The sequence below is a fragment of the Loxodonta africana genome, chromosome 2, assembly GCF_030014295.1.
Source record: "Loxodonta africana isolate mLoxAfr1 chromosome 2, mLoxAfr1.hap2, whole genome shotgun sequence".
Classification (NCBI taxonomy): Eukaryota; Metazoa; Chordata; class Mammalia; order Proboscidea; family Elephantidae; genus Loxodonta; species Loxodonta africana.
Window position 1 is genome coordinate 130,749,364 of NC_087343.1, and position 15,637 is coordinate 130,765,000.

The 15,637-nt window shown below is 39.9% G+C and overlaps 1 protein-coding gene across 1 annotated transcript in view; it reads right to left on the minus strand.

Annotated features, from left to right (window-relative positions):
- LMNB1 (lamin B1) overlaps positions 1-15,637 on the minus strand; it is a 75,837-nt gene that overhangs the window by 29,066 nt on the left and 31,134 nt on the right. Inside the window, exons 2-4 of the mRNA XM_064275714.1 lie at positions 6,866-7,022; positions 6,123-6,248; positions 2,075-2,245 (exon numbers count right to left, since the gene is read on the minus strand). Of these exons, the coding sequence (XP_064131784.1) occupies positions 2,075-2,245; positions 6,123-6,248; positions 6,866-7,022 (454 nt within the window). The remainder of the gene's footprint in view (positions 1-2,074; positions 2,246-6,122; positions 6,249-6,865; positions 7,023-15,637) is intronic.

Consider the following 15,637-nt stretch of genomic DNA (forward strand, 5'->3'; position numbering starts at 1 on the left):
AGAAGACATTCAGGTGGCCAACACACACATGAAAAGGTGCTCGAGATCATTAGCCATTAGAGATGCAAATCAAAGCTATAATGAGATACTATCTCACGCCTGCAAAAATGAGACTGACCAAAAAACCAGAAAACGACAAATGCTGGCGAGGCTGTGGGGAGATTGGAACTCTGCTCCACCGCTGGTTCAATCACTATGGAAAACAGTATGGAGCTTCCTCAAAAAGCTAGAAATAGAATTACCCGATAACTGGGCAATCCCACTCCTAGGCAGGTAATAGACATATGCACACGTATGTTCGTTGCAGCATTAGTCATAATAACAACAAGACAGAAACAACCTAAGTGCCCATTAACAGATGAATGGATAAACGAATTGTGGTACATATACACAATGAAATACTATGCAGCCATATGGAATAATGATGAATTCTCAAAATATAACATGGATGAACGTGGAGAACATTATGCTGAGTGAAGTAAGTCAATCACAAAAGCACATTGTATGATCTCAATATTATAAAGAAATGAATAAATACACACATAAAAAGCAATGTTCTTTGATGGTTACCAGGGATGGGAGGGAAAAGGAGGGGGAATCACTTTCCAGACAGTAGACACTTGTTAGTCTTGGTGATGGGAAAGGCAATACCGAATAAGGGTGAAGTCAGCACAACTTGACCAAGGTAAGTGATGACACTAAGAAGTACACAAGAATAAGGGATGATTTTGTAAATGCCATAATATATACGATTGTGCAACAACAGTAATAACAACTAAAAAATGTATGGTTACATAGATATACACTCTTATATATGTACAGAAAGGCACATATGTATATGCATGTTTATGTGTGCTGCATATATGTTAATATAAAAAATACAGAACACAGGGGTCACAGTTAAAGGATGCTTCCTGCACATAAGCAAACACTTCGCAGGACTGGTTTACTGGTTTGAGGGCTTAGGACCATAGTCTCGTAGGGCAACTCGGTCAATTTGTATAATATAGTCCATAAAGATCATGTTCTACATCTTAGTTTGGTGAGTAGTGTCTGGGGTCTTAAAAGCTTCCGAGAGGCCATCTAAGATATAATTTCTGGTTTCTAACAGTCAGAAGTAAAAGAGAAAGAAGGAAACAAAAGACTCAGCGAAGAAGCTAGTCTACAAGACTAAAAATCTACATGAACCATGGCCTCACCTACCTTGAGACCAGAAGAACTAGATGGTGTCCAACTACCACTACCGACTGTTCCAACCAGGGACACAATAGATGGTCCTGGATAGAACGGGAGAAAAATGTAAACAAAATTCAAATTCCTAAAAAAAAAAAAAAGCCAGACTTACTGGACCAGTAGAGATCAGAGGAACCCCCGACACTACCTCCCTGTTATATTCTTTAAACTTGGAACTCAAACCACTCCTGGAGGTCACCTTTCAGACCAATGACACACTGGCTTATAAAATATATAATATCTCCAGTGAGTACTGTGTTCCTCTAAGTAATAATCTAAATGAAACCAAACAGTAAACATTTACCCTAGACCAAAGATTAGAAGGTAAGTGGGGGAAGGGCAGAGAAGTTAGATTAATGGAAACAATGAGAATGTTGACACATTGTTAAAAATGTAACCAATGTCACTGAACAATATATATGGAAATTGTTAAATGAAAACCTAATTTGTGGTGTAAACTTTCACCAAAAACCCAGTACTTTTTAAAAAAATGGACATACAGGACGGCATTATCAGTACTTGTTATTGGAAGAAAAGTATTTTCAGATGACTTGGGTTTATCTACTATGACATGACATAAGTTATAAATGAAACAAAAAGATAAATCCTTACCTCTGATAAAATTTGAATAACCCTACTTTGATCTAACAATTTCTAGTAGCAATTAGTTTACAGAAAACTGCATTTTTTTTTAATTCATTTCTATGTTCATGGAAACCTGAGGAATCTATTTAGGAAATTTAAAACAAAACACTAAGTCAATAATAATAACACGTTCTCTGTGGTGACTGCAGAGCACTGGTTTTAAGTGTCAAACAACTCCTGTGAAGAGAATGCTCACTTTGGCGTGATAAGTCTGCTCAAGCTCTTCCTTGTACAGCTTCACTTGGGCATCATGCTGCTCTCTCATCTCATGAAGGGCCTGAGCCAGCTTATACTCGTACTCAATCTGACGCCCAGAATCCACCTCTACCAAGCGAGTTTCATGCTTCCGTCTGGTCTCATTAATCTCCTGAGGAAAAAAAAAATGACACAAAACAAGTTACTTACTGTGACTGCAGTAGTACAAATACAAGTGGCATCAGGGTCATCTGGAGTTTTAGATACAAACATCCTTGTAGGGCAGGTATGTGAACAGACACGTTTTTGCCTCTGAGAAGTTCTTAGTTTCAGGTGAGAAGATTTTGAGAAGGGACTAATGACAGAAATGGTGGCATCCCAACCCCTACAAATTCCCTATTTCCTTTAAGTATAGTATAGCTTATTTATTTCTCTGAAGGCAAGGAATGGCCTGGATGATTTTCTCAAGTACCATGCAATCACAGATAACTATTTACACTGAATATTGTTTTTGTAAATTGCTTTATGAAAAATTCTAAGGACACCTCTGAAAAAAATTTCTGTAGGTAGACTTATCAGTCAGAACTTCAAGTACAAGATTTATATATAATCAAGTTATTTTCATAGACATATTAGGATGCAACAGGCAGAGTAAGATAATTTACATAAGTCCTTTTAACAGCTGGTGGTAACCTATCAATATCAACTGATAAGGGATCTTATGAACAGTATTAATTGACTAGTTCAAGTACATATAACAATTCACTATTAAAAACAGAAATAGTAGGTATGATCCCTCTACTCTGTGTCTTAAGGAACTGTTTAAAACTGGAATGAGGAATCTGGTATGTGGCAAGGAACACAAGTTGAAATCAGTAAAATTTCCATCTAGGCTTCTAGTTAGGGAAACACAACACTGTCCTTAACGGCAATAATTAAAGAGGCCAGAAGAGGGAGATATAATCCACTGAAGTTTTTGTTAATGTATCTTATTTTGTGCGTTTTTTTCTGTACATCACTCATCTTTCTTGTGACTCCGGCAGAGGAAAATGTACTTGACAGAATCACAAGACCAGTTCAAATTCCAGCTACAGTATTAAACTCCTTGAGCTCAGATCACATTTGATAAGGCAAATGATACTTATACTATGAAAACATGCAAATGAAGCTTTAATTTGGTAAACACTGAGCAGTTACTGAAGCCCTGGTGGTGCAGTGGTTAAGTACTCAGCTGCTGAGAGGTCAGCAGTTCGAACCCACCAGCTGCTCCGCAGGAGAAAGATGTGGGAATCTGCTTCTGTTAAGATTTATAGCCTTGGAAACCCTATGAGGCAGTTTTACTCTCTCCAATAGGGTCACTATGAGTTACGATCAACTCAATGGCAGTGGGTTTGGCCTGGTTTGGCTGAGCAGTTACTAATGATTTTGCCCCTGGTCATCTTCCCTTCTTTGTCCTGTTTTTTCTCCTTTTCTTTCCCTCTTAACTGTTCAGTTCTTAGGTATATTTATTGAATAGGATTATATCCTCAACATAAAAAAAGAAATGAATATTTTATAATCTGCCAAGTGCTCCTTGGAAACTCTATGGGGCAGTTCTACTCTGTCCTACAGGGTCGCTATGAGTCGGAACCAACTCAACAGCACTGGGTTTGGTTTTGGTTTTTGGTATTCTTAAAAAGGCAAAATCCAAAAATTCACAGATGCTACCCAAATGCTCTAAAAAATTAAATTACCTTTCCCTGAAGTATCATTTTTCTTGAATTACTTTATGGAGAACTGCTGACCCTAGAAAGAAAAGAATAGCCTACTCGTGGTTTAAAGATGAAGTCTGTACGAGGCAAGGTCATGTGGGCTCCATAGACACATCCAAACTCCCTGAGGAACCGAATTACTGGGCTGAGGGCTGTGGGGACCATGATCTCGGAGAACATCTAGTTCAACTGGCATAACGTGGTTTGTGGGGAAAGTGTTCTGCATTCTACTTTGGGAAGAAGCGTCTGGGGTCTTGAAAGCTTGTGAGTGGCCATCCGTGATTCTCCACTATTCTCACCCATTGGGAGCAAGGGAGAACGAGGAAAACTGACAACATAGGGGAAAGGCTACATAATGAACTACAACTACCACAGCCTCCAGCAGACTGAATCCAGTACAACTAGATGGTGCCCACTACCACCACTGACAGCTGACAGGGGGTCACAATAGAAGGTCCTGGACAGAGCTGGAGAAAAATGTGGAACAAAATTCTAACTCACAAAAAAGGACCAGATTTGCTGGCCTGACAGAGACTGGAGAGGCCCTGAGAGTTGGCCCCTGACATCCTTTTGGCTCGGTAATGAAGTCACTCCTGGGGTTCAACCCTTAGCCGAGGTCTGGACAGGCTCATAGTGCAAGGTGAGACTTACAGGGGCACACCAGCCCAGGGGTAGGGATTGGAGGGTAGGCGGGGACAGGAGGGCTGGTAGTAGGGAACCCAGGATCGAGAAGGGAGAGTGTTGACATATCATGGGGTTTGAAACCAATGTCACAAAACAATATGTGTACTGTTTAATGAGAAGCTAGTTTGTTCTGTAAACTTTCAAGTAAAGCACAATTAAAAAAAAAAAAAAAGATGCAGAACTTCACAACATTTAAACTATGTAATGACAGGTCAGGGACACACACACACACACACACATACATATATATGTCGACTTATATAAAAATATTTGGCTTTATAAGTCCAAACTTTTTGTTAACAGTTACAATGGCAGCACTCACTACAGTCTACAAAGAGCTTTCATGCACAATATTTTACTTTGATCTTTACGACCCATTGAAGAAAAAAATTACCAAAGATCAATATTTCATTTTTAAACAAAGAAACTGATTCAAGAGTTGTCCAAGGTCTGGCTGCTTGCCTTTGTACCAAAACCTATTTTAATACTACATTGGTATAAAAATCACACTACTTCTAAAAACATTATTCAACTGTGTGTTCTCCAACCTAGGTTAATTCCAACTCTTTTCAATTGTGAGAGGGTTCCAACACTTTATAAAATTTTATTACTTCCTCTGTTTGGTAAAAGTTGTTCCAACCCTCCCCCACCCCCAAAGGCTTGACCAGTTAAGGCTTATACATGGTATTTTAAAATTTACATATACACCTATAGATGCTATTGGTGTCCAGCCTCCAAGATGCCCCCCAATGATTGCTGCCTGCTAGCAGTCACACCAGGAGCCCTGGTGGCTCAGTGGTTTAGTACTCGGCTGCTAACCAAAAGATAGGCATTTTGAATCCACCAGCCACTCCATGGGAGAAAGGTGTGGCAGTGTGCTTCTGTAAAGATTTACAGCCTTGGAAGCCCTATGGCGCAGTCCTACTGTGTCCTACAAGTTGGAATTAACTCAACAGCAGTGAGTTTGGTTTGTTTTGGTATTCACACACTGGGTGATCCCCTCTCATACCATATCAGGATTGGTCTGCAGGAATGATGGTATATAACTTCTGTTATTAGGTTATAGAAGATACAGAGTCTTCTGTCTTGGGGTCTCTCTCTCCCTCATCAACGACTCTTGGAAGGAGCCCTATCACGAGCAGCCCTAGGAGAAGCTCCTGTGAGGAGGAATTGACGCCTCCCACCAACAACCATGTGAATGGGCTTGGAAGCAGTTTCCTCCAGCCCCAGTTGAAAGCCTGACTGCAACTTCATGAGCCTCCAGATCAGAGCCACCCAGTTATGCTGCTCTTGGATACCTGACCTTTAGAAACTGTGTGAGGTAATAAAGGTTTGTTGTTTAAGCTGCTACAGTTTGGAGTAATTTGTTAAGCAGCAATAGATACCTAAACACGTTGCCAATAATTCACTGCTGTGACCAAGTTTTATAAGTTAGGTGAGGTGAGCCTGAATTCTTAGACGTAGCCTTTTAGCAGCAGTATTGACAAAATTTATCCTACCTCTAAATTTCATCATCTTTTAATCTGATAGTTTAAAATCCATTTTTTATATATATGTAGTGACAAGAAAGTCTTGTAGGTCCCCTCCATTCCTTAAAAAAGCATATATAGTTACCTCTTCATACATGTTTTTACGAAACTCCAAGTCCTCAGTAAGGCTCTGACAGCGGTTCTCCAAATCCACTTTAAGTAAGGTTTCATCAGCTAATTGTTTTTTGGCAGCAGATAAGGAGGCTTCCAACTATAAAAAGGAAAAGAAATTATGACAAAAATTACACAGCAACCACTTAATAATGAATTTAAGGTACCTATGAATTCTGCCAAATCAAGAATCACAATTTCTACACATTTATCAATGTACAAGCACCTCACTTTAACCTTATTACAGAACTGTGTGTATCCAACTGCTGGTTCCACCACAGGCTGCTATACCACATCAGATCTCAAACTGGACAACGGGCGACAGGCAATGGAACAGACACCTACAAGTCACATGTCAAAAATCAAAGATTCCAGCTTACAACTTTCATTTTCTCCTGTGTGCAGGAGAGTGTCATAGGAACTTCTTTTTTCCTACCTCACATTTTGGTGCAATAATGAAACAGGCTTGGAGAGCAAGAGACAAAAAGAGCATAAGAGAGAGGAGGAAAAGCAGTAAAGAAACCTGCACGATCTAGATGTGATTGAGCAGTGACCGTGTTTTCCACGTTGGCTGCATCGAGACTTTCCTTCAGGCTACCTCTTTATTCAGGGCAAGCCTCAAAAGCAAACAAGCAAACTACAAACAAAAAAACATAGCTTAAAACAGATGAGGCAATTAACCTACCAAATACAGTTCAAGAGCAGAGTTTTCCTTACCTGGGCGATCTGATCCTTCAGATCTTCCAAATCTCCCTCTAAACTTTTTTTGTCACCAAGTGCAGTAGCCAGAGCTGCATCTTTAGAATTCAGTGCTGCTTCATATTCTCGAAGCTTGATCTGGGCTCCGTTAAGATCAGATTCTTTCTTAGCATAACTGCAATACATGAGAAAAACATAAGACATCAAATTACACCTTTGACGTGAGGCCTTCTCCCTCCTTGCTGACAGTTTAAACAAAGGCTGTCAGAACCTACTAAAATTAGAGTTTTAGGTGGATAACAACTTTCTCTTCTAATGTCTCTGGGTCAAAGAGTTCCATACAGACCAATGTACCAGAATCCTGGCTGTCTCTGAGCATGAACACGTGCCCTTCTTGTTCTATAGAAAGAAGCTTACGTGTTTCACTGGGAAGATATTTTTGAAGAAATGGAAATTTATTATTTTTAAATACAATGTATATTATAAATCAAAATGTACAGGAGATATAAATCAAGTTGTAAAATAAGATCAAGCAAATGGGAATTAAAGTTACTTTAAAAAATAATTACATTGGAAATCAATTTGGCATTTCCTTAAACTAGAAATAGAACTACCATAAGATCCAGCAATCCCACTCGTTGAAATATATCCTACAGAAATAAGAGCCTTTACATGAACAGATGCACGCACACCCATGTTCACTGCAGCACTGCTTACAATAGCAAAAAGATGAAAGCAAACAAGGCGCCCATCAACCAATGAATGGATAAATTATGGCATATTCACACAACGGAATACTATGCGTTAATAAAGAACAATGACAAATCCGTGAAACATTTCATAACATGGAGGAATCCGGAAGGCACTATGCTGAGTGAAACTAGTCAGCTACGAAAGGACAAATATTGTATGAGACCACTATTATAAGGACTCGAAAAATAGTTTAAACAGGAAGGGAGGGAGAGGGGTTTTCACTAATTAGACAGTAGATAAAAACTATTTTAGGTGAAGGGGAAGACAACACACAATACAGAAGAGGTCAGCACAACTGGACTAAACCAAAAGCAGCCTCCTGAATAAACTGAACGCTTTGAAGGCCAGCGTAACAGGGGCAGGGGTATGGGGACCATGGTTTCAGGGGACATCTAAGTCAATTGGCAAAATAAAATTTATCAAGAAAACATTCTGCACCCCACTTTGGAGAGTAGTGTCTGGAGTCTTAAACACTAGCAAGCGGCCATCTAAGATGTGTCAATTGGTCTCAACCCATCTGGACCAAGGGAGAATGAAGAACACCAAAGACATTATGAGCCCAAGAGACAGAAAGGGCCACATAAACCAGAGACTACATCAGCCTGAGACCAGAAGAACTAGATGGTGCCCAGCTACAACCAATGACTGCCCTGACAGGGAACACAAAAGAGAACCCCTGAGGGAGCAGGACAGCAGTAGGATACAGACCTCAAATTCTTGTAAAAAGACCAGACTTAATGGTCTGACTGAGACTAGAAGGACCCCGGAGGTTATGGTCCCCAGACCTTCTGTTAGCCCAAGATAGGAACCACTCCCAAAGTTAACTCTTCAGACAGGGATTGGACTCGACTATGGGATAAAAAACGATACTGGTGAGGAGTGAACTTCTTGGATCAAGCAGACACATGAGACTATGTGGGCAGCTCCTGTCTCAAGGGGAGATGAGAGGGCAGAGAGGGTCAGAAGCTGACCAAACAGACACAAAAAGAGAGTGGAGGGAAGGAGTGTGCTGTCTCATTAGAAGGAGAGCAACTAGGAGTATATAGCAAGGTGTATATAAATTTTTGTCTGAGAGACTGACTTGATTTGTAAACCTTCACTTAAAGCACAATAAAAATTAAAAAAAAAAGAGAAATGACACACAAAAAACATTTTTAAAAAATCACATAACTTGATGATATAGCATACAGAAACTCCCTTGATATTACACAAGGGCACAAACTCACAAGCACCCTCCATTTCTTACATGACTGATAAGAGATGATTTCATAGGGCCAAGTAAGGTCCCCTCAAATATTTTGCAGAAAAATTATTTCAGTTTGTATTACTATGAGAATTCTCTTTCTTCTAAATGTCACTTTTTATTAAATGGAGTTCTACACTATAAAATTAAAGTTCCTTTGGACATACTTTGTCAAATAATTGCACTTTAAAGGATACTGTTTTTCTCGTTCAAATTATTATGTTATTAATTAGCTATACAGGAAGATCCTTAATAATATTAAAGGCCTGAGTATTTCTACTACTGATGTCTGAGAATGGGCTAAAGAGAACATTTTAGCTAACAGAAATTGGAAAAAATAATCTCGCAATATTAAAATACGATTAAGAAATAAACTGGCCAAATGATAAGCAAAGGTAATTTAAAGTGACAATTCAATAGTATTAATTTCTTACTCATTCCGGGACTATAAAGCAACTAACGCATTGCCATCAGGTTGATTCTAACTCATAGCAACCCTATAGGACAGAGGAGAATTGCTCCATAGGGTTTTAAAGAGTGCCGAGTAGATTAGAACTGGCGACCTTTTGGTTAGCAGCCGTGTTCTCAACCACTGCGCCACCAGGGCTCCATAAAGCTGCTATATACATAAAATGTCAGCAGTAATTCCACAATAATTCTTCTCCTAAATCCTGTATTTTTAAAAACCACAAGGTGGCAGGCTTCAACTGAAGAACAGTTTGGAGGTGAGGGATCAACTGTTAAAAAAATCCCATGCAGTCATATAATTTACAGCAAAATGCCTAGTTCAAACAAGTGCTGGGTCCTAGAGCTGGAAACTACATAGGTACAGAATCTACACTTGTGAAGGAACCATTATTTTATCCCACTATGTAAGTGACGGAAGGATCCCTGGTGGCGCAGCGGTTAAGTACTCGGCTGGTACCCAAAGGGTTAGCAATTCGTATCCACCAGTGGCTTCAAGGGAGAAAGATGCAGCGGTCTGCTTCCATAGGGATTAGACTTGGAAACCCTATGGGGCAGTTCTACTCTGTCTTATAGGCTCACTATGAGTTGGAATCAACTCAACAGCAATGGGTTTATAAAAGTGAAGTCCCTGGGTGGTAGAGATGGTTAAGACACTTGGCTGCTAACCAAAAGGCTAGAGGTTCGAGTCCACCCAGAGGTGCCTTGGAAGAAAGGCCTGGCAATCTGCTTCCAAAAAATTGGCTACTGAAAACCCCATGGAGCACAGTTCTACTCTGACATACAGGGTTGCCATAAGTCAGAGTCAATGCAAGGGCAACAGGTTTTACATTAGTGACCAGCGCTGGGTTAGGACACATACAGTAATAATATAATTTTCAAAACAAAATCATATTTTATAGAATATTACACAATACTTGCAAAAGCTTCTGACTCCAGTACGGTGCCTCATGGCAGGAAAGTAAACCTGTGCTTTTCAGGGACCAATATGGCTCACCCAAGAATGACACTTCATAAAAAAATCATGCCAATTTTATAGGTCACTGCATGTCTTAATCATAACAGAAATACCACAACAGAAATTTATTCTCTCACAATTTAGGAGGCTAGAAATCCAAATTCAGGGCACCAGCTCTAGAGGGGAAACCCTGGTGGAGTAGTGTATAAGAGCTACAGCTGCTAACAAAAAAGGTTAGCAGTTTGAATCCACCAGGTGCTCCTTGGAAACCCTATGGGGCAGTTCTGGTCTGTCCTCCTATATGGTTATGAGTCAGAACTGACTCATAGGCAATGGGTTGGTTTATGGGGTTTAGCTCTAGAGGAAAGCTTTCTCTCTGTCCGCTCTGGGGGAAGGTCCTTGTCATCAGTCTTCCCCTGGTCTAGGAGCTTCTCAGCCCATGGACTCTGGGTCCAAAGGACACACTACACTCCTGGCTCTTCTTCTTGGTAGTAATGCGGTCCCTCTCTTCTCTGCTCAATTCTCTCTTTTATATCTCAAAAAACCTTGACTCAAGATACAACCTAATCCTATAGATTAAATCCTACCTCATTAACATAATTGCCTCTAATCCTGCCTCATTAACATCATAGATACTGGGAATCATGGCCTACCCAAGCGGACACACATTTTGGGGGGACACAATTCAATCCATAACACTGTATATTCTACGTGTTTATTTGATTTCATTGTTTAAACGAGTAATGGTATATGCACTTAGCTCAAAATTTAGAATGCTATACCACCAAGTAAAAGATACTGTGTAACATCTTGTGGAGTATAGGACATCCAAGAGCCCAAAATCACTCTAAGGCAGTACACCTAAATAACTACGGAATAGTGATTTCTTCATCAAAAATCCAGACCAGACTGTGGTCACAAAAAGGAGTGGTGGACTCAAGTGGATGAGTAGGATATACCATTTATTTGTGGCACTTTGATGACACCAGTTGAAATGACTACAGGCAGTCCCCGGGTTAGGATAACTTGGACAACTCATATTTGCCTTTCATGTTACGTAAACCTGCCCTCACTTTGAAAAGAATGAACCAAGACCTAATTGTAACGAATTTATCACAATCACCTTCACTTGCTGTACGAGCAGCTTTTAAATCACTGAGAAGGCTTCAAGTCTTTCCTTGCACTAAAGTTAAGACTAAATAAGAACAGTATACACTTGTTCTGACTTACCTACAAATTCTGAAAGACACAGTTAGGTACCGGTCTTGTTGATAACCTAAGGAAATACCTGTATACAATTTTATAGGAGCTTTAAGTTCAATCATGGTAAATGCTGGTACTGCCTGTTTGACGTCAAGTTCTTAGTCACTTACAACACTGTTACTCTATAAAAATATAAATTACTTCATTATGGATTCTTTCTTAAAGCTATAAATCATTTTACATTACTTAACACATTAACCAGATAAACAATTATAAGTTGGAAATATGCATAAAATTGAGAAGAGATATTCGCATTTGCCAAGGTTCAAGAATAAGCAGTAACAATTAAACCCTTATTTCCTTATTTTTAAACATTTACTTGATTTTTTTATCTTTACACAGAAGTATATAAAAAGGTTCAAAATCTTACTTTCCAGAGAATTCATATTGATAGCTTTTAAAAATACATGTCCATGGTTACAAATTCTAATAATCCAGAAAAGTGAAAAACAAAAACTAGAAGACTCTCTCCAAAAGTAATTAATAGTAATCACTTCTTAAGCTTCCTTCTAGAAAAAAACATGCATATACCAATACAAACACACATACACTCATGTATACGCAGAGACATTTTCTAAAAGGATACAAAAGAATGGAAGGGAGTGGTTCCCACCCAGGGCCAGACGATCAGTCTAATCTATATTTCTGTCTTGAGGTACCACCCCCAACCACAACTCCTGAAAAGGATTTGCTTGGTTGAACCAGAGGTGAATATCTGGCCCCACAGAAGCCAATTGGTTGTTTGACCAGTAACCAATCAGAATTTCCTCTCACTCAATATGTGAACTACTGAAATCAACTATAAACAGATGGCAGTGGGAATTGGAAGTATTTGTGAGAAGGTGTATGTACCATGACGAATAAAAACCAAAATAAGGAGATAACCCAATGAAAGCCTATACGATCCTCGAAGAGTTGCTGGCTTAAGATTTTATCATTTAAAGTATAAATTTTCCTACATAAAACCCTTCAATAGTTTCACATTGCTTATAACAGTGCTTTTTAAAAGCATGCTTTGTTTTGTGTGTCTGTGTGCGTTTACTAAAAAGCTAAAAAAAAAATACATTGCTGTCAAGTTGATTCCAACTCACAGAGATCCTATAGGACAGAGCAGAACTGCCTCATAGGGTTTCCAAGAAGCCGCTGGTGGATTCAAACTGCTGACCTTTTCACTAGTGGCTGAGCTCTTCACCACTACACCTCCAGGGCTCCAAAAAGCTAAGGGGTTAAGTATTTCTAATACATAAAGTGGACCTGCTATTACCGAAAAGAAAGTGCAGGGCCCAGGGCCCCATCAGTCAACGGAGCGGCCAGTCCCAATCCCAATAGTCCCATGTTTCTGCAAAACAGAGTTTGAAAACTTCTGACCATCAAAAAATGCCCTAGCTCCTGGGCACAGTACCTAAGAATGCCCTTCAGGATCTAAGTCCTACCTATGTTCTGAGACTTGGACCCTACTCCATCCACATGTCATCTACTCTAATTCCTAACTCCTAACTCCAACGCCATCATTCGAAACTAAGCTCAAATGTCACACCTCCTCGCTGAAGCCTTCCTGCTTTACCTCTCCTAGCAGAGAAAGTCATTCACCTCTCTTGGGTTCCAAAGCATTTTGTGCAGGGTTCTTTTACAGTGCATAAGGGCTTATCTCATTTTTAAGATTTAAGATTCTACTGTAAGCAAAATGAGCTTATCTTCATATCCTCAGTGCCTGCCAACGTCTGGTGCAGGGTGAATGCTCAATGAAACTTGTGTTAAACAAGAAGTAAACCATAGCAGACAAACAAATGCAAAGTTTAGTATAGTGTAACAATTAATCAGAAGACACTTAAATAGTGAGCCTCTGGGTACAGATGACCAAATCTATTTTCAGACCCAAATGGCCGACCTAGATCTGTCCTACAGTATTAGACACAATCCAAAAGGCAGTAGGCATTGAGAAGTAGGCACTGAGGAGGATACAAGTGCTGGCTGCTGTCCTTGGTACAAGGTAATTTATAGCCTCTTCTCATTGAAGGCTGTGAACACGCACTTGGTTGTTCTAACCCAAACAAAAGTACATTAACATTTACACACACACTTATACACAGGTACATTGGAGAGCTTGGAGACAGGAAGGGAGGATGATCAGTCCAGGTCCTAAGTTTGAGACCCTGGCAATTAATTTAATCCAGCAAACATCACTGAGTTCCTACTATGTACTACCAGAGACAGAAAGATACAGAAATAGGACAGGGCCCCAGCTGAATGCTGTATATATATACACACACACACACATATACCCACCAAAATATATACATAAAATTGTTTTCTTTTTTCCTTCCTTTTTCTGAATCCCTGGTGTATTCCTACTGTTTGAGGTCTAATTCTAGCCCCTGTCACCACACTTGCCTGTGTGGCTGTCTGAGTGGCATTAAGACTTATTTTGCAGATGCTGAAGTGAAATGATAGAACGGGGCTTGTGGAGGTTGTCTGTACTGGGAGTTTAGAACAGATAGTTCTTACAGCTGACCTTACATCCTAAGCCCTTTGGCTACACAAACAAAATGTTCTGTTTTCACACATTTCTCCTCTTCATCCTTCAGCTCACAATATTAACAAGGAAAACGTAAGTGCTTCATAAAGCAGCTAATAAAGTGAGGAGAGCTGAATACTACCTATATACCTCGCACATACTTTTATTACACTGATCATACAAAACCATGTTTGTGGATGTGCCCTGCTACCTCAAGAGACAGAACTCTTTGAGGATGAGGTCCGTGACTTATTATTCCTGTATCTTCTGCATCAACAACCCGCGGCTAATGACTTTTTTTTTTATTCTATGTAAAACAGCATGTCTTTCCCCAGAAGAAAAAAAGAACTGTGATGCCCCTATAATCTCTAAAACTTACATTCAAACGTGTCCTCCCTATCCCCCTGCCCATTTCCTAGGCCGGATGAAAGGTGAAAAACAATTCCTAAGATTAGATCCAAGTCTCAATCTGACAAGAAGCCATGAAGCAGTGAGTCTTAGACGTGACATATGAGCTGCCAATACCAAGGACACACAGGGGCTGTGCAGTAAATTAACATCTTGAATGTAATCTTGCCATAGTCTAACTGTATTGTTATTTTTCACCCATTAAATATGGTGTGGGAAAGGTCTAATTATCAGCACACAGGTAACAGGCAGAACCCACAGAACCTGACGCCTTAAAACATGCTCCTGTGAAGCTGATGCAGCTATCACATAAGCAGAGTGATGTCTGACAATGCCCCAACAAAGGGCAATCTAGACAGGAATCCAGAACCACCAGAACCTATCACTAAGGTGTCAATGTATACTTTTGACTATACTTCCTAACTGGATTTGTTCAGTGTTACCGACCTGCCTAACTAAACTATTCCCACCTCAAGATGAGGAGACCTTCCTTGTTTTTATTTAAATTCAACACATGACTCTAATGCTAGAAATATGCATGCTGTTGTTAGTTGCTGTCAAGTCAATTCCAACTCATGGTGACCCCATGTGTGCAGAGTAGAACCAACTGCTCCATAGGGTCTTTCAAGGCCTCTGGGTGGGTCTGAAACACCGTCAACCTCTCCGCTGGTAGTCAGGCCCTTAACCATTTGCACCACCCAGGGATCCCAGAAATAACGCATACCACAGAACACATAATAAAACATACCTACTCACTGCAGATCTTTCACAAGGACTAAAACTCCAACTGCAGCCGGGGAACAAAGGTTTATAAAATGAAGTTGACACTTTATCCTAATTATCCTCCCTGAATAAACAAACTAAGCTTTCATTTCAAGCAAGGTTGAATTTCACCAGTTGTATCATATGACCAGGTGCAATCAAGTATCTGGCCATTAACAAAATAAGCAGATGGAAAGCACACGTTTACTTCCCTGTTAACATTCTACAGTAGGGACTGAAGAGTAACAGTGATACACTATGGTGGTACCTTCCCAACAGCACCTAGTACCATTAGCTGACTGGGGCACACCCTGTCCTCTGAGGATCTCAGGACTGACTAACCTAGAAGCAACTGGCTACTCACCATTTTCTAAATTATCCCTGAGCACTTCCACCACCGGCAATGCCAGAATACTGTATTGC